Source organism: Varanus komodoensis, unplaced genomic scaffold, assembly GCF_004798865.1.
Source record: "Varanus komodoensis strain SLA01 unplaced genomic scaffold, ASM479886v1 scaffold14_1, whole genome shotgun sequence".
NCBI classification, from domain to species: Eukaryota; Metazoa; Chordata; class Lepidosauria; order Squamata; family Varanidae; genus Varanus; species Varanus komodoensis.
The window spans coordinates 665,391-692,601 of NW_025335438.1; the positions used below are offsets into that span (position 1 = coordinate 665,391).

The following is a 27,211-nucleotide window of genomic DNA, read 5'->3' on the forward strand; positions in this document are numbered from 1 at the left end:
AAAGGGTACGATCTAGAAGTGTGGCGTTTTAGGCCTGAAGTGCCTTGGACATTTTCGGGTTCAAGTCTATGCAGAGTTACAGTGCACTTATGGCCATTTTTTCCAATGGATGCAGGCACACCTACCACTGCATAGGGCTCAGCTGTGTAGTAAACTGAGCAAAGGAAATGCTGAAAACACTTTTAGGAAATGGTTCACTCCACATTTGCTACAGTTTCTAAAAACACTGGACAGATTTTAAGAGCAGCACTTAAACATTGAGACTTTATAAATACTCCTAAGCATTTTCCAGACAATTTTTAGAGCAACTGCTCAAGTCTGGTTGAGCATGCACTCCTAAACAAGGGACATAGGACTACAAAGACACCATGAAAAAAATCACCATCTGATTTACAGCAGATCAGGGCTTACACTGAGTGACTTAATTTGGCCAACATTATCATCTTAATGTTATGCAGTACCATAATATGATTTACAAAGTTGCTTCCACAAGCGGTTTGTCAAAAAACATGAAAATGCTTGACATATTTTCAAGCAGATATGAATAAAAACCTTTTCCACCTTACAAATCTCCTTAGAGGACTAATATGACAGAGCACTTGTGGGAATTAAGAAATTTGGCTTAATGGCCATAGGTAATAAATACGTGAACATTTAATTATCCTTACCAATAGAAACAAAAGAATTGTTCACCTCCCAGTTTCTTGACTGTTCAGAACCATGCTTACTATGTTCCTACCTTTTGAAGATTATATTTGATCAAGTGTAGAAAGAAGCTGTAATATTAGATATGGATAAAGCCTTGTTACACTTAAGACAGATACGATAAATGAAGAGTTTTACAGCAAAAAACACACACGACTTCACATGATCACTGCTGGAAACTATTTCAATGCTAGAATATTTTCATGGACACCCCAATCCCTGATAAAAAAACACTGCCTAAGCACAATTCCCTTCCCATAAATAACACAATGCTATCAATTTGCTCAATTTATTTTAACAAAATTTAGAAATGTCACTGAATTAAACAAAACATCTGAACACGTTCCTGAATCAGGAGTTAATACCTGTGCATATTAGTATTCATTAGGAACACTATCAATTAATAAGGCTTGCCTTCAATACAACTAAATCCAGTTTGCTTCTTTAATTGTTCTTGCATTGCAAGTTAATTTTACCAAAAATTTCAGATGCATACGATGAGACATTATGGGAGAGTCAATAAGTACCATTGGTTACAGCTGTTACAATTTCTCTGCCACATTAAAATAAAACCTTAAGCCAATCACATCAAATAGTCATGGCTTTTCTTTAATAGATGTTCCATGTGTTATGTTAATGGTCCTTTAAACACGCACAAACATTTTGAAAGGCTATATACACTATACATGGCAACCATGTATTAATCATAGATAGATACCTGTCTGCTTGAATGCAATGCAATTACACAGTGCCTGAAAATGATGCAGCTTAACTCCCATTTTAATCAATAATTTCATGAGGAAAGTTGGTTTTACATTAGTATACTTGCATGATTTTTTAAAAATACCAGAAAACAAAAACACCCCCCACTAATTCCATTTAAGAACTCTAGATGCAGATTCTACATAGGTTAAGGCAGTAAAAAAGCACTTCCTGATACAGGTGGTTTCAAAATCAATTAAAGCTGTCTGAAGCCATTATTTTCCCCTTTCATTCCCCACCACACCTTTGAACAGTTTATGGGGCTTTTTTAAAAAAAGACAATTAATCAAAACAAAAAAAGGGTAGAAAAATGAAGCACAATTGGGAATAAAGAGCAACAAATAACCTACTACTTTAAAAAGGAATAAAACATAAGGCTGATTCTGAGCATAGTGTCCCATATTCTTAAAAATATATTATTTGAGTAATTCAAGTAGACAACTAGAAGCAATTTTATGAAGTACTGACCAGATTTCTTAATCAGTAACAGTTCCTGCAAGTGTTGCACTCTAAACTGCATTTGTTTCTTTGTCAAAGAAATTTTGCTAAATGGTTCTAGTCACAATCTGCATGCACGCTTACTCAGAAAAGAGGCTACCATTCCAGTTTGGGGATTATTCAAGAGTAAATGCTTCCAGGATTTCAGCCTCTCTGCACTTATAATTAACTTTATGGTTAACACATTCTATGAAATATTAGAAGGATATGGCAGATTATTTAACCAGAGTTCTTTGATTTAGGTTTTAAACAAATTCAGAATGGACACCACTCAAGAAAGACACACTATTATTAAAGATGATTAGGGAAAGACAAATCCTCCTTCTCCAATGGACATGAAATAGAGATATGTTGTAAACAGGGCACTGTTGTAAAGCCAAGTTTTTAAAAATTACTTTCCCCACAGGTTCAAATACAGACTCTTCAATGTGTCTTCCAGTATTGTCTTATTTCCTGCTAAACTGTTTCACCAACTTATTTTCCTTCAGTTCCTGTTCTTAAAGATGGTTCTGTTCAAAGCAGTTTGTTTTTTTAAAAAAATCTGTTGAAATTTATATAAAATTCTGTACAGGTTCACAAATTATTGCATAAACAGCATAATCTTCATGACAAGTTTTTCTGCAACACATGTCCATCTCAGAAAATTCACGTTTCCCTTCTGGCTTTTTTCTTCTTTTTGATTTGTTTAGGCGACTCCCAGCTCTCTTCAGACTTGGCTAAGAGTTTAATAAAAATAAAGAATATTATAGATTATAATTCATCTGTACATTTCATTTTACAGTTACTCTTATAAATATATGCATGAGATTGGTGAGTAGCTATTCCAGTAGCTTGTGAGAACTATGCTAACAGCCTCTACATCTAGAACCTAGAACATGGTCAATTTGGGGTACCTCATCAAATATAAATAAGACATTTTAATGATAAACAATCAAAATCATAACTCTTACAGTTGAGCATAGTTCAGCAATAACATTAGTTGACTGTTACATAATAGTCACATTTTTGCTATACAGAAACAGAATGTTTCCCAATAGGTTTTTGCTGGTACTCAGTACGCAGAATGACTTACTCTGTGGCAGAGGCACACTGTTTTGCTTAACATTAGAAATGGGAGCTTCTGTCTCCTGTAGCATCTGTGGCACTTGGGAAGGTATCTTGTCAGATTCACTCTCTGATACAGTTACAGATGGCTCAGTAGAAACAGTAAATGAGGGCATCTCCTCATGCTAAAATAAAAATCATAGATCAAAATGCTGACTATTTGGCAACACTTTTGGTAAGCTTGTTTAACAGGACAGATTTGACTTTGTATTTCAATGTTTCAATTTGCAACAGAGTTAGAAAACAGGGCACTGAGAAACCTATATCCATTTATTGCAACAAACAAGTTTGACTAAAAACAGTATTAGTTCCAAATGCATCAAACTAGAATAGCATAATACTAGGCAACTACATACATTAAGTTAGAACTGTATTTTATAACTGGTGAAAGTTTCCTGGGATTTTGGGCAAAAAAATACTTGTGAGTCCTATCCAGTACAGTCAGAGCAAGCAAAATTCTGCTTAGGCAAATCTATGGAAAAGACTGGGTAGGGAGAGATTACAGAGGACTGGGGAATGTATTCTGACAGATGTTTTAATCTGTAGTGATATGAAAGGACAGGACAATATACTTAGGTGCTGGACAACCAACCTGACATTCAGACACTATTGTGACTTTTAAGATGAAGCCTAAAATAGTTTTAGACACATGGGTTTTCTTTAAACAAGTCTTTAAAAGTAGACTCTTGCTGATGAAAGCACATGGGTAAATTAAACTGAAGTTAATGTGTCAAACTTCAGACTGAACTGAAAAGAAGTCTAGTAGCAAGGAGAAGTATAGATGAGGTAGCCATTTCTAAACTAAGTTCTTAAGATGAGTGGCACTGAACTCTAGACATTGCAAATAATATACTTTACAGCATCAATGGCTGTTGTGTCCATTTTATATTGACAAGTTTGTAAGTCATCCCAAACAAAAAATAATTCATTATTCCATGAAGATATACTTCATTATAAATGTTCAAGGTGCCTTCTTATTCTCCATCATTTTCTCAGGCCATGAAAAAAATTTCAAAATGGTAAAATGGTGTTATCAAAATGATAACACAGGTGGAGCATCATCTGCAAACTGTGGAATAAGAATTTGATCAACTGCTTGAATTCTATACACCTATTTGCTTGCAGGTATCTTTCTGCAGTGTAACTGTTCTGTGTCTGTGCCATACTTTGGTCTGGGCTGAAGAGACTGATCTGTGAGGAGCTAGTGTGATGATGGGCCCAGAAAAAAGGAATTTAATATTTATAAAATTAAATTAAACTCTTCTTCTGATTCCCAAATGTCTTATGGTATTTGGATTTCATAAATACTGAATGGATGCCTAGTGTTCAGATAAACCTTCATTATTTATACCTCAGCTTGTTCACTAGTGCTGATGGTCTTTAAAGAGAAAGCTATCTCTTCCTGTTGAACTTTTGAGGTATCTTCTGGAAATTCTTCTCCAGTATGTCTATCCAGGTCATCAGCATCCTAATCAAGAAAAATGAACAGAAGAAACTAAATTATGAACCACTCTTTTAAGTTTTGCTGTTCTACTGCAAATTTAAGTCAATGCGGAATAGTCTTATAACAAGGACATCACTTTCCTAAAATCACCTGTGCATGATACCATTCTCTACTCATTTGCAACATTAATACATTTCATCATAGCATCATACAGGGAAAGATTTCACCTTCATGCTCTTCTAGCAGTCCTTTCCTACTCACTTCTTAGATGATATAGCAACTAAAACATGAGACAAGTAAGTTGCACACACTGGCTAACAAATAGTTAAGGAAAACGTCTGCATTATATGGTTGGATGCAGATTCTATTGCGTGTACAGTGGACCTAATTCAATGAGACTCCAGTTAGTCATGACTAAATTGCCTCTCTGACTTCAGAAAGTCTAGCTTAAGCATAACCAGCCTGATCCAACCCAGTGTAAACTCAAATGTTAAGACCCCATGGATATACAAGATACTCTGATCCCAGGAAGAGTCAGTACATTATTACCTGGACTAGATAACATGTGAAGGAACTTCACACAGAGACATTATATATTTATTAAAAGCATGGACTACATGCTAGCATGAGTACAAGCGATCGAACAGTATGAGTCTGCAAAATACCAGGCAAAGTTTAATAGATATTCACATCAAACTGCTGCTTATAAGTGAGTACTTATTGTCCTACCTGTACAGGAGAGCTAGCCTCTTCTTGCTTTTTCTTTTTCTTCTTTTTCTTCTTTGATTTACTGCTTGTAGCACTTTGCAGAGCTGGTTCTGCTTTTTCCTTCTCATCATCTGAAGCCTAATGCAAAAATCAGAAAGATTCAATCTTTCCATCAGAATATCACTCTTCTATACCAATCATAATTACATAATTTCATTTTTCAAATTTATTTCATTTGCAATTAATACTAAAAGTAGCATACAATGCCTTACTGAAATATTAATCCCCCGACTTTTTCACATTTTGTTGTGTTACAATCTGGAATTGAAATGAATTTAATTGGCATTTTTCTACTTGATGTACACAGGATACTTAACTCTGTGAAGGTGCAAAATATTTTTACTATAGCACAAAAGTTAACAAAAACAGACGCTTGATGGTTGTGTCGGTTGAGTGGCAGGGTAAGTATTCAGCTCCCTGAGTCTGTGAGTCTTCATGGATAAGCCTGTATCAGCTTTGCACATCTGGATCTTGCAATATTTGCCCATTATTCCTGAAAATAACAGTGCCAAAGCCATCAAGTTGGATGTGGACCATTGGCGATTAGCAGCTTTCATGTCTTGCCACAGATTCTTAGACTAAACTCTGGGCTTTAACTGAACCATTCTAAAACATTAAGGTTCTTGTTTCTATATGACTCCAGTGTCACCCTGGCTATGTGTCCCACCCCAGTCTTGTCTCTTGCAAAATGAAGCAGGTTTTCCTCTAGAGTCACCCTGTATTCAGCTAAGGAAAAGCATCTTCACAACATGCTGCTCCAGCTGCTACAACACTTTGAGGCCATGTTCTCATGGCAATGAACCTTGTTGGCTTTGTGTCACATACACTTTTGCAGCAAGGCCAAAATGTTTAGTTTTAGTCTCATCCTACCATATAATTTTTTCCCACATGTTTGCTATGCCTCCCACATGCCTTTTTTGGATTTAATGGTACTTCAGGGGGTGTTCATAGTTTGGGATTTTTTTTTTATAACCCAACTTTGGTGTTTCTCACAACTTTATAATAGTTCATGGACAGCATCTTGGTCTTCATGATGCTGTTTATTCTTCCCTACAAACTACGGGCCTTTAACAAGTGTATTTAATCTGAGATCATGCAGCACTGAAATTGCACACAGGTGGACTCCATTCAACTACTTACAATATTCTGGAGGCAGTAGGTTGCACTGGCACAAATTTAGACATGTCACAGCAAAGGGGGTTACTACTTATAAAACCAGCAAATGCCTGGTTTTATTTACTTTTGTGATACAGTGACAATATTTTGCACCTTCAATGTACTGAGTATCTTGTGTAAATTAAGTGCTAACTATGCCAATTAAAACCATTTCAATTGATGGTTGTAACACAACAGATTGTGGAAAAAATGAAATGGGGATGACTACTTCTGCAGGGCACTGTACATATTAAATGGCCAGATTTACATTCATTTGTCTTGGCAGAAGCGAAAATCATTTGAAAGGGAATAAAGAAGTCATTGTATATGAAATGACCCATCTTTTCTTCAAGTTTCCTTTAAGGTAAAGTTAGAAACAGCATTTTGGAGTGACTAAAGTCAGTGTGTTTTCTAGCCGCTGTAAGGCCAATACCTTTTGAGTCTCAGATGATGTTTCTTCAAGCTGTGGAACAGACGGAGCCTTTTCTTCTTCTACCCAGTTTCCCCATTCCTCTGCTGGTGCATTCCAATCTGAACTAGGATCAGCAGAAGAAAGCCCATCTGTAAAGATTAAGAAACAAGTGGCTTAACTGAACAAATAAAGTAGGAGCAAAGAAATCCTGACTTGCGCTAAATATTAATTCTCAGGTTGCTTTTCTTCAATATCCTTTTATTACAACAAAAAACTGAGAGCAGACATTTGACCTGTTCCTCCCAATTAAAAGTGATCATGCAGCTAAAATATTTGTTCAGTATGTTCAAAAAAACCATCATTTGCTTGGATGATTGGTTTAAATATCATATTCAATATTACAGAAACAAACTGAAAGCAATCCTATAGATGCTAGATGTTGGCTGTATTCATACGTAATGACAAGCCATGGCAGGAAAGGCTTGTCCTTATGTGTGAATACCAAAAGAACAGTGAAAAGTGGCATGCTTGGTTTCTGTGAATCACCATGGAGAACCAACCATAGGCAGGAAACTAGTCACCATGTTTTTCCATGGTTTCCCATTTTGGACAGTGAGTTCACAGCAGCAAGAGTGGCCATGGCTGGTTCGGTCACCATTTTTCGCTATCCTGTCCATCTAGCATTGGCTGAGTTGCTAGCAGACAGGTTGCTGACTGCCTGCCCCATGCTCCCTGCCCTCCTTCTTGGCCTGTTGTCCCCAAAGCCTGGCCTTTGACTTTTTGCTCCCATTGCTCAAATGCTGGTCGAAAGAGTTGGGTGACCGATCACCAAAACAGCAAGAAAGTTGGTGCTATGGGTGAATCAGCAAAAATTTCCACCTTCTCCCACACCCCAATGTGAACCCCTACTGAATTTCAATCCCTTCTGCAAATGGAATGGCAATTCTAGACCCAACCGCACAGTCTTTAAGAAATGCTAGATTAAATTCTATAAAATATGAACAATTCATTATTCCTTTGGCTTATTAGAGAATAACTGAGTCAAACTGCTACTACAAAACAATAAAGTAGCAGCAGCAACTTTAAAAGGCTGTTGTGCTAGCTAAGCTAGTTCTTCAGTCACTACCAGTAGTCCCATGGTTCTTATAGTAAGCAAGATGATTGATTCTAGGGTTAATCCTTTGCCATTGGACAATAGTGTCAGATTCACACTCTATAGCTACCAAGGATAAAGAGTTTTAAATATTAACTTACATTGGCGTAAAGTTTCATAGCTTAGAATTGCTTGAGCTTTGGCCTTGGTTAATAAAAAGACAGTGGCACACAATCACTTATGCCACAATAAATATTAATTTTAAAGTACTTATGTAAGCAAACATTGTTTAATCCCATTTGCAGAAGGGACAACTGAGGGCTGGGAATATGAAGACAAATGCAAGTCTTTAAGCTGCAAGTCAAGCAAGGCCACAGCAATGTTTAAAAAGGAACATACTTAATCCAGACCATTCATCATCAACATGTGCCTGATTACGGTTTAAATCCCACTGAAAGTCTGTAGTAGGAGGCTGAGAAACAGTCTCACTGCTGGATCCTGAAAAGAACAGGGAACAAACACACAATGTTAATTTTATGAGAGTAAACCACTGACAGTGCTCCTATAAATCATCAATTGGTCTTTCTTCATACCGCAATGGCTGACGTTCTCTGAGTGGTTTATATCATAACACATTAAAAATACAGAATAAAATATGCCATATCATTAAACATCACAAAAAGGTTCCCATACTAACTTTAAAACAATATAAAATTTTCAACAACTTAAACAAGGTAATTCTTGGGTCCTGATTAAGTAAGTAACAAAGCCCCAGTGAACTAATTAAATGTCCTGATGTAGAGGACAGTCTTAACCTGATACCAGAGAGAGAGTAAGGTTGTTACCAGGTAGGCTTCTGTAGGGAATTAATTCAATAACTGAGGAGCCACCACTAAAAATCTCCCTTCGAAGTAGCAGTCAAAGGCAGGTCCCAGATCTGTTATACTATACTGAAGACCCTAAACTAAGAATAATTTGCTTCTTTTATTGTCACTGATAGGGCTGATCAATCTTCACAGACCAAGCCTAAACAGAAACCATATTTACAAAACAAGTTAAACCATCTTCCTTCTGAAATTTCAAGTGACAAAATATTATATAGTTATTATTATAACTGTTACATTTTTGTGACTTAGGCTTTTTTTGGACTATGCACTGTTTTTTCCAGACTTAGGTGCAACAATTCTTAGTCAGCAAAGATGATCAGATACTTAAGAATGAATAATATAAACCAACTAGGCAGTTCATTTGTTGAGTGATTTTAAAATATTACCTGAAACTGTAGGATTTAGCCCTAAGGATGTAAATGAAGTAGAACCTGGTTCAGAGGGATTAATCCTTCCATCCACTCCAGACCATGCTGTGAAAAGGAACATGAATTTTAAGGTTTTTTTCCCCCATTGGCAATTTGGTACACATCTCTAAGACAAATTTCTTATAACTAGTTTTTTCACATCATCTTATTGCAGAGTCACAGTACAATTACTACAACTATTCAAATGTTCTGGTAAAGAACTTGACTTACATGATGTTCACATTAAGTAATTGTAACATGCCAAATAAAGGCTTGGAATTCATTTAAGTCACTAAAAATTCTAAAACAAGTATCAGAAATACAGATCTGTTCTTTTAATTCTGCAAAATATTTTTGTGCCAAACTGTATACCTTTATGTTTGTGTGTTTGCATGCATACACAAATATCTAAATCTACATATTGCTATATTTATTTCCTCTTACTAGTAGTGACTATGAAGCTGAATTTGTGCTCATTACAGGGAATCAAAAGATTTGGGCCTGGATCCAAACACACAGAATCAGTTCTGAAAATTTAAGCCAGCTTTGCACAGGCTAAGTGTTTGTGTGTGTAATGGATAAATGGGGATTCAAATGATAAAGTGTGGGGAGATCTACTGGGGAAATATCAAAATGTTCTCTGGAGGACCAGGAACCTTCAGGTTGACCTCAGGTAGCTCTTTATAATATAACCATTAATGATGAAAAAACACACTCAATATTTCTAGTCATTATTCAAAGAATGTTGTTGAAAAATGGGATGCAAGCATTTTGTGTAATGAGCAGGAAGTTAAAGATACACTGAAGCTGGGCTGTTGTTACTGTGTATGTGTTTTTCAGAGTACTAATCCCAGCTACTTTGACAAATACTTTCTTGGAGGAACAAGCACTTGCACTTACCAATACCAGGGAACAAAGTGCGCTCACCCCAGGTTCTGCCCACCAGGGACACTCCCCAATCCTTCCCATTTCCATTATCTCCAGCATCTTTTCCCCAAGCTGATGTCTCATTCTTCCTCTTGCTACCTGCAGATGACACGGGAGTCCATTTCTCCTCACTTGGACCAATCTGAGGAGAAAGCTTTACAGGCTTTTCATTCCAGTTGCCTCCATTTACTGTGGGGCCTTCACTCATTCCTGAAGAAACTGAACACAAAACATATACCTGAGTGAAGCATTTGCTGGCATTAAACAAAGCACTACAACAAACATTCTTGACTATAGAACACACCACATTAAAAGCAATTCTTATTTTAGGGCAAAACCTTTCTTTTTTGACCCACGTCCCTACCATAATTTCCTCCCAGCAAGAGTTGGCTAATTGTCACTATTTCATGATGACTAGGATATTTTCATTAACCAGTGTGGTGCAATGGCAGATGTTACATGGGTTCCAATTCCCAACTTGAGCATAAATTTCACTAGGTAACTTTCAGCCAGTCACTCACTCTCAGCCTAACTTACCACACAGTGTGGATGTAAGGCTGAAATGGAAAGGAGGAAGACCGTGTAAGCCACTTTGGGTTACTTGGAGGGGAAAAAGATACAAATGCAATAAGATATAAATTCTATAGTTTCCTGTTTTGTTGGAAATGGTCAACTGGGGCTACCAGCTTCAGACCGTGCCATCTTGATCAGCCAACTTCATACCATCACTTAACATCCAGGCTTTTTATAAGTTAGTAACCATACTCTCCCAGCTCAGACAAAATTGGGAAGATATTATCAGTAAGACCTCAGGGTTTCTTTTAGGCTTCTGCCAAGCAGTTAGATATACTCCCTTGGACTGTCTAAATGTGGCTATCAGATCCTTTGAAAGGCCAAATAAGGTATATTGGTATACAGTCCCTCAGGCTGCAATTGAACTGCAGGAGTGGAAGGTGGAAGACTAGAAAAAAATCTTGCTTTTTTTTTCTCACAAATATAAAATAGCTTGCTAGAAGGCAGTACATTTAGCCAGTACTAGAGCTATAAAATGAGTTTTTCTTTACTATACTTTACATTCGAGCATAAATACTTGGGACTTACTTTTGAGTAAACATGTAAGACCAGGCTGTATGGAGTAATTAACTTTCAATTATTGTGATCACCATCACAAATTCTCTTCATAAACTCACATGGGTTCCATGTATTCAGATTAGCAGTTCTGAGTACAGAGTAATTTCGATGAGGGGGTGGGAATAAAAATGGTGGGGAAGAAAATATACTGTGCACATTAGGAAACACTGTATAGCAATTAGTCAGACATATAGCTGCATGTTGGTGATCTGCCTAAGTAGGTGAAAGTTCCACCTAAGTCAGTGCATAAAATCCTAGATTTTAATCAAAAGCCAGTGTGGTGCAGTGGTCAGGAGTGTGGGACTGAGATGGCCTGGGTTCAAGTCCCTACTCAACCATGGAGCCAACTGGGCGACTCTGGGCCAGTCAGACTCTCAGCCCAATCTGCCTCACAGGCTTGCTGTTGTGGGAATAAGATTCAGAGCAGGAGGAGAAGAACGATGTAACCCGCTTTGAGTTTGTAAGAAAAAAGTGGGAAATATATCTAATAAGAAAACATATGGCATCAGAACTTCAATGAGAATTAGCATGCAAAGTAGACAGATCTTACCTTGCTGGAGTGCACCATCACTTTTTCCAGATTTAGAGTTACTAGCTTGAACATTCAAAGCAGGTTCACCTGATTAAGAAAAGGATTAATGACTAAATATCCTACTAGCAAATACATCAGGCTATCATTGATGTTGAGGAATAGACAACACAAGACCTATGTGAACAACTCTTACGTTTCTCCAAAAACTATCTAGATATTGTGGTCTGAGATATAGAGTTTTATTTCAAATGTAGTTATGAAACAAGGCTCAAAACTCAGAACAAAGTATCTGAAAATATTTATATGAATCTCAACTCTTGGTTTCAAGTCTTACAATTCTTTTGTGATCAATAATAAAAGAGCTCTTGATCACTATCATTATCCTCCATAGAGCTGTTTCCTGAAAAACAGATACACGGCAGGGGTATGCAAGCTTGTCACTGATGACCTGTCATACAAGGTAGGGAGAAATATAATATTCATATATCAAGGCAAGGATGAAGATGGTGGTTATACATTATTATGTCAAAAACCACAGCTATAACAGATTTTATTTATTTAAACCATTTCTATGCCGCCCCATTCGCAAAAAGGCTCGGGGCGGCTTACAATATAGATTAAAAATCTATATTGTCAGTCTTTGGAAAAATTAAGATCTGCCAATTTAATACTAACTATATTTTTCTCCCCTTCTTGTGAACAAAGAGAACACATAGAAGTGCCATAGAAATCCATATTACGAACTATGACCTGGTGTCTACCACATTTACTTGAGTGAAGCATGCTTAATAACTGTATCAGCAACTCTAAATGTTAATTCTGTCAGTGATTGCACTTGTAATTTTACCATTTAGAACAAAAGGCACCCTGGGAGTTTTACACAAAGGGGGAACATATAAATATGACCAAGAAATACAATGACATCATCATGAAGTACTACAATCCCATTCTGCTACTGAAGTTGCTGGCATACTTTGTAAAGTGTGAGGTAACTATGTAACTGTTCAGAAACACATTTCTTCATCATAATGTTTGTTTACTTGATGTAAAGACTTTTATTCAATTTAATTCAAAAGAGCTTCAAAATACCAAATATAGTATAAAGGAAAAATTCATTTTCCTGCAAAATAAAAATGTGAAGCAACTGTTTATTACAAACTGGGTTTCCACAGGGACTACAAACTTATTGCAGGATATCTGGAGTAGGACAAGGACTCAAGGGAACTGCAACAAATTAGCAGTGACCTGTGGGATACAAAATCATGGCAAAATTTCTGATAGGACTGTCAGAGGACAGCCTCACAGATGAAAATGAATGTCTGAGGAATGCTTCTAAGTCTCTCATATATAAAAATCTCCTTAGCTAATGAGATGTATGTTCAAAGTTTTCATCAGCACTGAACAACATATTTTAAAACCATCTTTAAATTCATAAAGGGTTTTCCTTTCAATTCAAGTATTATCTTTGCTTGTTTGTTATGTGTTGATGACCTACCCCCAAGATGAGAAACAAAAAACAGAAGTAACAGAAGTCACATATCTACCTTTGCTTTTTCTGGAACCAATTGAAAAGGATGTTGCAGATGTTAGTTGTTCAGTGGATACTGTAACTGAATTTTCCATAGCTGCTAGATTTGACTCTGACCCAACATCAGACAGTACCTTGTCACGTTTACGCTGCTGGCGTTTCTCTCTGTTACTGATTTTTGTTTCCCAAGCTCCTGAAAAACCCACAAAAGTATATTAGACACAACAAAAGATCTAACGTAACTCAATGGTTTCCACACCTTGTTTAAAGGAATCCTTGATGTTCCTTGGAAGCTTGTCAAAGGTTCCTCAAAGAGAAAACCAGCATGTTCGCTACATAACCACAGTACAGGATGATACTGTGATGCTTTCACAAAACATTTTGTTGTTTTGAATGTTTTAACTACAGCTGCTAGTTTTGGCTGAACTGAAACCTTGTGGGCAAAGTTTGAAATACCTACTAAGAAAGTGTTATTTTAATTGAATTTTCACCTTTAATGGATTTTCTCTAACATAGCTATCCTCTCCTTTAAAATAACCTTCCAAAATTTCCCAAAATGTCTGGCCTTTGTTACTTCCCAATATCCAATCCTTGAGAACTCTCCAATTACCTAAAAACAGAATTCTTAACACAACAGCAGCATATAAAACAACAATAGACTACTGACTGCTTTCCTAACTCGACCTGTAAATACTGACTTGTTAATGTAAGAAGTAGCAACTTATTAATAGATTAGAAACATGATTCATTTTAAGATGGAATTGAATGAACCACGACTTTCTTAATTGTGGGTTGAATTCAGGATCCGCCTCCCATAGACGAAAGGGCTCATTCTATCTGCTGAAAGTTTCTTATTCATAAGGTCCACCTTTAATGATTACTTCCTTGTGATTCCCTGTGTCCCTCCAATCTGCTCTAGTGAACAGTGAGAGAGGCAGTGCTGGGGTCTACTGAAAGAGGGGGAAATAGGTAAATAAGTAAACCTTTTGCTGGCAACAGTATTCCAAGCACAATTCCGCTCCAAGAATAATACTAATGGAATCCAATTTAATACGTTTTCAGTGTTTCAGTACCTTCATCAACTTCCTTTCCATCCACACGTGTCTGATCCTGAACTGTTTTAGCATCTCCCTTTGGTTTCTTCTTATTCTTCTTTGACTAAAATAGAGAACAAGTATTTTCTTTCAGTATTAATATTATTAAAATACTTGAAGCTGAGCATCAGGTATTACAACAGAAAATATACTAAGTTTAGTAGCAGGTGTCATTCTGAAGAAATCATTTAGAACCCAAATGTGTCACACACAGCTGTACAAATGTTTCTTAAGAGACCTAAGGTTCCCCCAAAGCAAAATATAGGTTATAAATGCCTGAGTTTCGTTCTACCCAACAGTACAATGATTAATATTTATTGCTAAGATCAAAATGTATTTCCTAACATTCTACAAATTAAGACCATTAGCCTAAATGCTTTGGAAAAAGGTCTTACTTCTGAGTAGACATGTATAGCATTAACAGTACTGCTAAAAGTAAGTGTGCCAATAACAATGATTCACTTAGACTTTGTTCACATAACAAAGGTCAGAGAGGATTACTTTACCCTCAAGGAGTTGTGGTGCATGCTGGCTGTCATTATGAATATGCAATACCCAGCTGGGGGCTGTCATGTTGTGTGAATTGACTTTGTGTTGTCAGATATTAAGCTTTTTGACTGCTCTTCAAAGGCCAGATACTGAAGATGAAACTCAAATACTTTGGCCACCTAATGAGAAGGAAGGACTCACTGGAGAAGAGCCTAATGCTGGGAACAACTGACGGCAAAAGAAGAAGGGGACAGCCGAAAATGAGGTGGCTAGATGGAGTCACTGAAGCAGTCAGCGTGAGCATAGGTGGACTCCAGGGGATGGTGGAGGACAAGAAGGTCTGAAGGAATGGTGTCCATGGGGTCGCGATGGGTCAGACACGACTTCACGACTAACAACAACAAAGTCAATGGCTGAACTCACACAACATAATAACTCACACTCAAGGTTTAACATAGCTTGAGTGTTGGTTGTCTAAACAAAGGGACTTTGTGTTATTTGAATCCAGCCATGTTAACAAAACATGATTTGTTAGGCATTACCAAACAAAAGGAGAACCAGAGTTCAAAAACAACCTTGAGTGTGGGTAATTGTGTTGTGTGAACATAATCAATATGTTTATAATCAAACTTTCAAGCTTTTATGATCTATGATTTTCTATCTGCTGAACAGGTAAATATAATTTGGTTATTCCTATGACATTTTCACAGAATCCTTTTACAATCCTACTAGAACTACTCAGAAGTTCTCTGATGAACTAGTATCTCAAAGTTGCATATGAGAGATTACAATTCAAGGTTTTAGCCTATAAAGTCTTACATAGCTTAGAATGACAATGCCTGATGGAATGGTTACGAAATTTATTAGGACATCCAACACTGAAGGCCTTTCTCTAAGAGTCAGATCTGAAGGAGACAGCAAGGGACACAGCCTTCTCAGAGCCTTTCCTGGTTATGAAATGAACCCCTGAGGCCCATCTGGCACCAACTCTGCTATCTTTTTGCCTCCAGGTTAAGGTTGCCCTTTATTCTCAGGTATTTAATGGGACATGTGGGACATATATATTATCTTTTCTTTCTAACATTTTTATGGAAAGTGTTTTGGCTATTTCAATTGTTTTAAAGTGTATATATTGAAAGGTTATACTGCATTTTATTATTTTATTTCCAGTTTTAGTTTTACAAATTATTATGGACTGCTGAAAGAGCTTTGGTTATTGGGAAGTAGAGAAATGAAATTGATGATGATGACGATGAGCAGTAGTTCCTTATCTACCTTCTGCCTGCCCACATTCAGCCATGATGCTATAATGAGCCTTGGGAAATGAAATATCTTAGGCCACAGTCCTATGAACTGAACTGTTAATGCCCATTAGCCCCTGAACTTGGAGACTTACAAGCATTCCATTACTTACAAACTCCACCTCCCTGCAATTCAGCTTGACATCTGTTTTCAGTCATTCTGAAGCAATTCAAAGTTGGAAGGAAGGAGATTGGAGAACCATCAGAATACTTTTCTTCCTCCCTTCCCAACCTCCTAGGACAACCTCCTTACCCTCTTTCTGAGGCTAATTTCCCAACCATGGAGAGGCAGCCAGCATGGTTCTTTCTGCATCCACTGAGGGTGGGAGAGGAATCAGAGTATGGCTCCTCGACTCTGAAGTTAGAGTCTATCTGCAGCCTTGTATCTGGGAATCCAAATTAGCCTATGGCCCTCTAGATACTGTCTAGAGAGCCCTAGGGTTGCTTTCCCCATGTTTTAAAAGCTCCTCTGAGGTTTAAGAAACCAACATCTTTCTCCAGGCCAGAGATGAGGACAAGGGCTTGTTTCTGCAATCACACATTATCTTCAGCAAGATAATGAAGACCAGATCCTAATCTTATCCTGGTGGGAGGAGCAGGAAGAAGTGGTCACAAAACAGCTTGTGACTAGCAACCAAAAACAGCAGAGCTATGGTGTGAAATTAGCTTTGCACACTACCAGTTAGAAATAATTTCATTTGAGCCTTCAGTCAGTGACAAATCAACGACTTACCTTTTCAATTTTCTTTTCCGCATCTGATGGCTGCTTTAGGTTTTCACTTCGAACTGTCTGAATTATTTCCTCTTCAGACATTTCATGAGCAGGCTGACCATTAAGCTAGATGAATTAAAAAAATAGAACAACATAAAATTTTAGAGAGCGTACACAGAGCTATAAATCTTAAATCTTTTATGATGTGATACAAATGTTTTGCCCTGTCGAAGTCAGCCAGTGTTGTACAAATTGAGCCTGTCTTAAATGTATAAACTTATCTATCCAGATTATTGCTTAATCTTCTTAGATTTCTAGTAATATAAATCTAAAGTCTCATTTGGCACTGCTCTTATTTCCAGAATAAAAGAAAGTTTTCCCTAAAAGAACACTAAAATTTGCTTTCTGTTGCATGTAGCCCAAAGCCACCAAACTAGCATATCCTATCCTAAATGCTGCTCAGTTGCATAACTGTAATATTGCAAGTGTGCCCCTGCAACAAAATGCTGCAGTGTAGAGGTCTTCTGTTCAGGATCTCAGTCTGCCTTGCCTGTTCACACCATTTTTTGACCTCACTTACACAGTCAATCAGCACTGTCGTCCCACTGAGCATACTTACTACAGATGTGTATATTTGTTACATATATCATGTTTTTATTCATTCTGTATTTTTGGTTCTCACCTTTCTTCCATTCCTGAAACACAGGATGTCTAACAAAGCCAAGATAATAAAATCATAAAACAATCACAAAATTTATCAGAGATACCATAAGCAGTGTCAATAAGCCTCTAACACCCTATACATTAACATCAAAACACCTGAACTGCAGTGTTCGTTTAAACAATTAAGTTTAATGTCATCTCAGAGTGCCACCACAGAGAATGCCCTATTTCATGTCACCTCTTTCCTAGTCTCTGCTTCTGACAGGACAAGGGGCTAATCATAAGATAATGTGGGAACTGCTTCCTAAAGTGGCTAAATCCCAAATTAGGCTGAGCCAGCAACAACCCTGAGCTAACAGGCTCAATTGTGAACTACAAGTCAGTATAATGCTTTCAGGTTCAGGGTGATACAATCCCTTCTTGCTGTTTCCACCAATCACAAGGCACCAGCATTCAGCACTAGCAGGAATTTCCAAACCAACTTCAAGCACCCTGTTGTAATCTAACCAGAATGCTACTAGTGGCTAGTCACCAAGGCCAGTCTATCATAATCCTAAAACCTTTGAACAACTAGTTAAAGATATAAGTAGCTTTTATGAGATTTTCCCCACTTCCATTGGGTGTGTGGACACATGTACCCATTCTCAGCTACATCCAGGTTCTTGATTTCTCCACTGATACCAAGTAATCCCAACACCATTCATATGGAGTTGGTTCCAGATGTGTGACCATGAGAAGACTCAAATCATTTCTAATAGGCGCAAATAAGCCCCTACAACAAGACCGTTGCAGCTTGAAGTAATTCTATTTCCATTCCACATATTTCACTTCAAATGGGACTGGAAGTTATCCAAGCAGAGGAAGCAAACAAAGAGCAAATTGTTCCCAATGTAGCATCAAAATCAGATCACATTCACATATTTAATTGTATTTATTTGATTTATACTCTGCTTTTAAGTAAGTGTAAAGTAATGCACGTTGGAGGAAAAAAACCCAGCTTTGAACATATGCTAATGAGGTCTGAACTAGCAGTGACTGAGCAAGAAAGCGATCTTGGGGTACTAGTGGATGTCCTGTTGAAAATGTTGGCCCAGTATGTAGCTACTGTGAAAAAGGCATACTCCATGCTAGGCATCATTAGACAATAGAAAATAGATTTATCAAAATCTTACTTCCCTTATACAAAGCTTTGTTGTGACTGCACTTGGAATACTGCGTTTAGTTCTGGTCACCTTAACTGAAAAAGGACATTTGAAAAGGAGGGGGATTAGAGGAGTCAAGTCAGACCCACTAAGGCAACTTCATCTCTTGCCTACACTACAGCATGAGGTAGAAACACTTACACTGCAGGGCTATTAGTCTTTTCACTGTCAAATCACCTTTAGCAGCAAGTCAAATATTCAAAATTATATTTTACTGAAAAATATTCTTAGGCTGTCTTTAAGAGTGGAAGCTTCTTAAATGTGTAATAAAGCTACATAAACTGCCTTAGGCAGGTAGAGGGATAACACACATATGCATGCACACACATACACACATATAATTAGGAAACCACAAATCTGATCTTGTTCTCCCTTTTCCCAGGTCTGATTTATTTTTTCAATCACTTTTTCAACTGTTGGTAAACCTAGAATAAAAACAACTGAAATTTTCATAAAAGAATTTAGGGAGAGTAAAACTATGTTGCAAAAATGGAGACCACCTATGGTTGGACATGCAGGAGAGAGCAACTGGACAGTGTGCTAGTGACGTGGCAGGAAGCACCGGATTGGACTTTGTTCTAAAAAGCTAGCCAAATACTTGGCTGTGAGTTTGTAGTTCAAGAACCTAGATCTGACAGAACATCCCTACAAATATAAAGTTAGACAAGGGTTTATAGAATTTGGTGGAAGCCCAGCTACACCTGCAATAGGAAAGATACACCACAGCAATCCAGTAGCAGAACAGCAAAAATGGGCCATGATCATCAACAGCACAGGGCTGACAGCAGAGAGGATGAACACATTTACGCCATATCTTAAGTTCCTCTAGACCACGGACACATCTGGTGCAAAGGCAACATTTTCAATTGCAACATTTGTTAATATCTAAGCTTAGCCTGCAGCTTTTGAAGCAGCAGCCTTCACCGCTACTAGAAGCATTTTATTGATTTTGATCAGGCAAAGCAACTCACAATCCACGCCTACACATATTTGTTACTGGAGAATAAAATTAATAAAGTTCTAAGCAGGAATGGAATAAAGAAGTGAATTGTATTATTTTTGCCTAATCAGTGGGTCAGCACATTGGCCTCTATGCCTATGGATCTTAGGCTGTGTCATTCAGCAAAAACTTTTGTTTCATGTCTATTGGATAGCACAACATCTCTTTAATAAGAGAATGTCTAATTCAACTAATTGCTGGAAGTGCAATGCAGCTAAGTCTTCTTTTAAATATGTTTTGGCAACGTCCAGTAGTTACTTCAATCTGGGAACAGATTATTAAATTTTGTACTGGAACAGTCTGCATGAGCTGTATATGTAATATCTTAATTATTTACTTGTTTTATGGAAATGAATGAATGGTCAGCATGAATGGATTCTTTCTGCCCTCTTGACAGCTAAAAGACTGATACCATGGCATTGGAAGGATAAACATTGATCTCCTATAACAGAATGTATTGATAATCAAATGTTGCAACAGAGAGCATATAAATGCCATGATTAACTCTCCCAGGCCATCTAGTCTTACCCCTGGCTCCAGCTGGCTCCACTCATGTAATCCCCAACATGAGGTTATCCAATCGTTCCTTGAACACCCTCACTGATGGGGCCTCAACCACTTCCCTCAGAAGCCCATTCCATATTCTAGGGGTCCTAACTGCCAGAAAGCACTTCCTGACATCCAACCTGAAGCCTGGTTCCTTGAGCTCTGCCCCACTGGAACGCGTCCTGCCCTCCACTGCACAGAAGAACAGGCCACAGCTCTCCTCCACATGACCTTGAAGTCTCCTCTTCTCCAGGCTGAAAAGACACAGTTCCCGCAATCTCTCCTCCCAATCCAGCTACCATTCTTGTTGCCCTGTGCTGAATTAATTCTAACCTAGCTATGTCTCTTCTATAATGTGGAGCCCAGAACTGGACACATACTCCAGTTGTGGGCGCACTAGAGTTGTATACAGTGGTATTGACACTTCCTTGGATTGGAAGCCATGCTTCTGGCTATGTACCCAAGGGTGGCATTTGCCTTCTTAACCACTGCGTCCCCTCCACCGTGAGATCTTATCATAGAATTCCACAAGATTTGTCTAGCAATACTTATTTGGATATCTGGCCTGCTTTTGTTGAAGTCTATGTATAACTGCTAGTCAGTTGTTTTTCATTATGCATTTTATATATACCCATTGTTATGGATATTTAAATGTATCTGCATAAAAAGCTCATAAAAAGAACACTCATTATAGCAAGGTGTACAACAGATCAAAGGAAAAGCCAATTTCTAAAAAGCATTACCAACATCTTCCATGTTTCTCTCATCATTTTCCCACAGATAAGTACTGTGTTGTCTAAATAGTATTATTCTAACATTCTTTCCCTTTCCACAGCAGGGATCAGTGCCTCCAACACACACAGACAGGATACACCCACACAGGATACTCATGAAAGTTCTTCTTTGTGAAGGCCGTGCAATCCACTCCAACCATTCCTATTGCTAGCCAAACACTCATAAGCACTTCTGTCTTGCAGGATCACAGCCTAACTACTGTGAACAGAGTTCTGTTTCAATCCCTAAGGGATAAAATGGAACAGAAGCCCACAGTCACTGCACCCTTCTCCTCCTCAGAAAGGGAAGGCTGAGGCATGAGCACTTGCCGAGCATTCTGCTCTCACTCCTTCCTCCTTTACATCCTTGCTGTCTGCATCTCCCCTTGCTCTCCACAGATCACTCTCTCAAAGATACAGATCTAGCCAGAAAATGCAATGTAATATCCCACAAGCCATGCAGGCTATGAGAGAGATAGCGATGACTAGGACAGGTGTTTCTTGGTGGGGAGCCAGCCTGTGTGTTCCAAGCAGGCTCCTTGCATCTTTGCACATTCCACTAGAGCTTCTATGGTAAAAGTATAAAACAAAACTATTATAAAGATCTAAGAACTAAGAGCATCAAATAGGGAGCAAGCCTCTTCAGGATGGGAGCTCTGGAACGTGGGGGCCACCAAAAAGGTCCTGTCATTAAGTTCCATATAACCTGAAACAGGGTCTCAAAAGAAGGTAGCACAGAGGAACTTTATGTGAGAGAAGGTGCTCCCCAAGTTTCAGGATTTAAAGGCAAGAACCACCATTGCGAACTGTGCCCAGCTTCTGAAAAACCTTAAGAGCAGCAAGATGTATCATGCCATGCATGATGCAGTTTGTAAGATTACGAGTCTGTGGTCAGGTCCCCAGTAGAGGAAGAAACTGAAAAAGTGAACCATGCCAGATTGAATCTGAATATCATACTGTAATGGTGGAATCAGGAATTCCCCCATACTGTGACATTTCATTTTCAAGAAGAGTGCAAAGCCCTCCAGAACAAGCAACCCAATTTTTCTTAATTATCCTGCTAAACTAAACTGAAGCATTTCAGCCTTTATTACCAATTCTATTTATTGGTTTAAGGAATCATACTTTGATCTGGAGAAGAAAAAACTGTAATATTTAAACCCTTCACTCACCCAACTGTTTAGATTTGCAGCACCAAGATTAAAGCAAACAGTTTTCAGCTTCAAGTTTTTCCAGAAAATGCCAGCTCTCATTCATAATATTTCCAATATATTATTTCAAATGTTCACTGCGTTACTATTTATCTTTCCTAAAACTGTGTCATAAGAAAGAATCAGAAGTGCCATAATCTGAAGCACAGGATGCATTAGTGTTGGGAATATCTGGTAAACTACAGTACACTTCAAACTTTAGGCCTATGAATGGACTTGCCAATATGCCATTAAGCCAGAAAACATGATGATACCATAGAAATTTGGAAATTTAGTATGCCATAGCAAGAACATATTCAGTTTTGCCACAGCTCACCCCATAATGTATTTAAAAAGACAGACTTTACTAAACTGCATTCATCACATGACTGGAAAAACAGTTCAAGCTCCTATAAACCACCCTCAGATTTATAAATTTTGTAAATTTCCTATAGAACTTAATTGATGACAGTATCAAAATTTGCATGAATAAAAGTCAGCCAACTTCAAATTCTTAAACAAGAATTGTGCATATTTCTGGGAAATGTGGACATCACCCCATAATAGAATATACCGGAGGCACGAAATTTCCAAGTCTGTTTGCTGCCACAATTGTTTTTTCCACACTTCCACCTTTTTAATTTAAATCTTTAACATTCATTCTCCAAATACATAAGAGAAAAAAAGCTGATGTAGTGTGAGAACAAAACCAAAGCAAAGCAAACTAATCAATTCATTATTTCCTTTGAATAAATTCCCACCAACTGAATAGTGTTACTCAAATGCAAGTCTAGGATTAAACAGCTGCTAATACAGCTGCACCAGGCAAGATGAAGTTCTAAATTTTGACACTGCAGTCCTCCAAGGATCATTGGTTCATATGTTATACTTTCTCTATGGAACACAGTATGAAGTGTTCCTACAATCATATATGTATGTATTTTGGTGTGTGCAGGCACACTAGAAAGTCAAGAAATGATGCAAATGATATAGCCTGTAGATAACCCCTCATGGGAAAAGTAGCAGGAGCAATGAAATGCCAGAAGGATCCACAATCGATTAGAGATAACTTCAACAATTAACAAGTTCACAATTTATAAAAGTAGTTGCAAGAGCTTTCTGAGAGGCCCCAGTTCAGAGTATTGATTTAAAAACAAGGAGAGAAAAGGACAGGAAAGAACAGGTTTTACAAATGCAACATCTAGACCAGCTGATTCTTGCACTTGCAATCAAGTTCATGCATACAATTTTTTTTAACATGCAAGTGTTGTGTAGAACGCCAGTAGCAAATTGAACTCAAAAGCTCAACAGAGATTAATGATGCTGTATCACGGCATTAAATGACCCAGTGTCCCTTCTTCCCCCCAGGCTTCCTTGTACCGTCGATTCCCATCTACAGCTCCCTTCCTTTAACTCACCCTGCCCGTTTTCTCCGGTGGTTTCTTCTTATTTCGCTTCTTCTGCTCATCCCCTTTCAGCAAGTGCATTGTGGCTGTGCCAGCTACCCCCTTGTTAGGGCTGCCGCCGCCTCGCGCCAGGCCCAAGGCCGCCGCCGCCGCTCTCTCGTCTTCTTCGTCCTCTTCTTCGTCCTCCTCCTCCTCCATCGCGGGTGTTCTCCCGGACCGCTTTCTGCGAGAATCTCCTCCTCTGGTGCAGCCTGCGGCCCACAGAAGCCCCAGCAGGAGCAGGAGCGCCACGACGGAGGTGGAGAGTAGTAATAACCATGTAGGCAGCCGGTGCGGCTCCAGGCCCGGAGGAAGCTCCAGGCCCAGCTCGGTGCGCAGTAGGCCCGCGCCAGCCGACAGCACGTCCCGCAAGCGGGCCGACAACTCCTCGGCTTGCTGGGCCACAACCTCTTGCCAGCTCGGCGCAGCCATGGCTCGAGCGGGGAGTGGGACCGAGCAGGGGCTCACGTCACGCCGAACGCATCTCTCACCCTCCCAGGGCCGGGGGCAAGGACACCGAAAGCCCCACACGGCTCGGCGGCTGCTACGCGCTGCCTGACTCCGCTCGGCGAGCAGGAGCGCCTCCTAAGCCTTGCACGGCCCAAGAGCGCAACGTCACCCCTCCGCCGCCGAACCTCGGCGGCCGCAGCGCTCCAGCGCAGGCGCGCGCCCCGGGTTTTCGCGCACGGGGCGACGGTGACGAAGGTAGTCACGTGGAGCTCAGGAAGCCGTTGGTTCGGGAGGCCCTCGCTGCGCCTGCGCCTGAAGCGCTCCGCTCCCCTCCCCTCCCTTAGTACCCTAGCCGAGGTTCCTCCCCCTTTACTCTATAGTCAGGGCAAGAAGGAGGCTCGTAAAAACTCGGTCGTTACACGTCACTCTTGCGTGAGATTGGTGCAGGCAGTGGAGGTGTAAGTAATCACGACGTGGCAGTGATTTCCTTGTGGAGGCGGGGCGAGAGGAGGGTGAAGCGGCGGAACAAGACCCTCGAACTCGCCAATCGGAGACTTGGTGTAGATAGATTGACACAGCTACCTTCTAAGGAATATTTTACTACTACAGAAATAAGATTAATACATATAAGATTGTAGTCGTTTCCATTTCCTTAAGTTGTTATATATTGTCATGAGTATTGAAGTAATTGTTGCAATAGCATTAATATAATGCAGGTTCTATTTAAATTAAAATATGTTCATAAAAAAGAATGCCCAAACTCTCTTCCCTAACCCTTCTCCTCTGGCTTACTATTTGCTTGCTTGTTTTGTTTAGTCGCTAAGTCATGCCCAACCCATCACGGCCCCATGGGCAACATTCCTCCAGGCTCTCCTGTCCTCCACCATCCCTCAGAGTCCACCCAAGCCCACACCCACAGCCCCAGTGACTCCATCTAAGCCACCTCAACCTCTGCCTTCCCCTTCTCCTTTTGTCATCAATCGTTCCCAGCATCAGGGTCTTCTCCAGGGAGTCCTTCCTTCTCATTAGGTGGCCAAAGTATTTGAGTTTCATCTTCAGCATCTGGTCTTTTAAAGAGCAGTCAGGGTTGATCTCCTCTAGGACTGACCGGTTTGATCGCCTTGCGGTCCAAGGGACTCGCAGGAGTCTCCTCCAGCACCTCAATTCAAAGGCCTCAATCCTTCAGCACTCAGCCTTCCTTATGGTCCAACTTTCACAGCCATACATTGCAACTGGGAAAACCATAGCCTTGACTAAGCCTTTTGTCGGCAGGTTGATGTCTTTGCTTTTTAGTATGCCGTCTAGATTTGCCATAGCTTACTATTAGCAAACTTTATAGGTTGGCTTCCCAAGTACCAGGGGAAGAACCCTGCTTGCCTGAATTTAATTTTTGTAACACAGCAATATGTTTAACTGGAATTGCTTGTGACTGCAATTGTCTGTTGTATGTTTTGTGCAGATATTTAAGAATGTTTGATGCTGCTGCTATTGTGTTTTCATCTTTTTAAATACAGCATCATTTTTTAATGTGTTTTAAGTGTTGTACATCAGCTTGGGAGGTCTCCTGCCTTGAAAGCCAGTCAAGAGATTGTTGAAATAAACATAATAAATAAGTGAATCAATAAATAATGCATGGTGTTTTGTTTATAAAAGAAATGAATAGAAGACATCATTCTAAAATATTTTTGTTTAGGTGTTCCTCTAATTAGTATGATTCCATGTGTTAATTTCTCTGCCAAGACTGCCAATTTAGAGAAGCAGCTACATATTGTCTGCACCCTGGCATTTCTCTTTTTTTTCTTTTCAATTTCCAGCCTGAATGCTACCATTAAATCTTTCTTGTGAACCATGATAAATAGGGAAGAGTGGCAGTAAAGGGTCTCATTGAATCTAGTTCTGCACAACCATTGATATTTTTCAAAAAACTGATTTCTAAAATAACTGAACAAAGGTGGCACATCTACCACATGTAGCATAGGAAGTCTGTCTTAATGCATTGTCTTCCTGATAGGAATGTCAGAGCTTTACTGATACAATACAACCTTACTGGCATTAAATGCCATCTGTGATTTTTAGACAAGATTCTTTTATAGCTGCTGATACTGTTTTAAAAATGTACTGATGAGCCCATTTTGGATCTGGGATTGAAGGGACTGAAGGCCAAATATCTGCCTTCCACACAGTTTTGATATCAAAAAAGTCCCATAGAAAAGTTTCCTATATCTGCTATCAACAAGGTATAGATATAGGAAACTATACCTTTTGTGTGGTATCTTTATTATACACTCATTTTCAAAAGCTCTAATAATGTATTAATTTAATTCTTGTTTGTTAGATGCAAAACTTTGCAATTGGAGCATTTGCAACTAGTTTATTTCTTCGACCTACATTACCTTTGACATCTTTTGCTTTGCTTTGTGTTTATTGATACCAAGGATGGGCAACTTTGGCTGGTCCAGGGGGCTGTCCAGACAAACCAACTGTGGGTTATTGCCATTACTGCAATAAAAAAGCTGTGCTTTTCCTTTAAAACAAGGTAGCTGGTGAGAGTGGCTATCACTTTTTATACCCCTGCCTGTACCAAATGGGAAAAGTCAAGAGCATTTTCCCAGGTTACTGCATCTAATGCCATTAATTTGGCTGGTGATGCTCCTGAATTGTTTTCCAAAATCCAAATTAAGATTTTATTTAAAAAAGATAATTAAAACCTGTTGAAGGGAAAGGCTACCACTTTTTATTAGTATTACCATGATGTATAATACTGAGAACATGATTTATTAAATTGGCTACCTGCCTATTAGGTATATATCCCACTTGATCTGTATTAATCTAGATTGTAATTGAGTAGTTTAGACTATTAGTCACATAGAGAGCAATGGGACAGGATGAACCAGCTGATTTGGAGTTTCACAATTCATTTAGGTCACATTCCAATGGTACCACTGATGTTTTAAAGCATCTACTTTCTCTAACACATCCTGTAGCAAAAAAAA

At 38.8% G+C, this 27,211-nt stretch overlaps 1 protein-coding gene across 3 annotated transcripts; it reads right to left on the reverse strand.

Moving 5' to 3' along the window:
* Positions 1–980: 980 nt before the first annotated feature.
* On the reverse strand, positions 981–24,433 carry MTDH (metadherin). 3 transcript variants are annotated; one of them, XM_044423915.1, is made up of 13 exons: positions 23,742–24,433; positions 16,971–17,075; positions 14,427–14,511; positions 13,370–13,546; positions 11,844–11,912; positions 10,262–10,381; positions 9,215–9,301; positions 8,341–8,439; positions 6,870–6,997; positions 5,243–5,359; positions 4,421–4,537; positions 3,038–3,194; positions 981–2,681 (listed from the first exon to the last, which is right to left on the reverse strand). In XM_044423915.1, exons 1-13 carry the CDS (start codon positions 24,198–24,200, stop codon positions 2,611–2,613), a joined length of 1,791 nt encoding a protein of 596 aa, XP_044279850.1. In that variant the 5' UTR covers positions 24,201–24,433; the 3' UTR covers positions 981–2,610. The 3 variants fall into 3 exon arrangements, with proteins under 3 accessions (XP_044279850.1, XP_044279849.1, XP_044279848.1); XM_044423914.1 differs by having other exon boundaries at positions 10,163–10,381; positions 23,742–24,432; XM_044423913.1 differs by having other exon boundaries at positions 10,136–10,381; positions 23,742–24,431.
* Positions 24,434–27,211: the final 2,778 nt, after the last annotated feature.

Coding starts and splice junctions, on each gene's coding strand:
- MTDH (XM_044423913.1), bottom strand. CDS start 24,200: ATGGCTGCGCCGAGCTGGCAAGAGGTTGTGGCCCAGCAAGCCGAGGAG. Junction 9,302..10,135: donor CACTTTGTTCCCTGGTATTG/GTAAGTGCAAGT, acceptor TCCTTTTCACAG/CATGGTCTGGAGTGGATGGA. Junction 3,195..4,420: donor GCACTAGTGAACAAGCTGAG/GTATAAATAATG, acceptor TTTTTATTTTAG/CATGAGGAGATGCCCTCATT.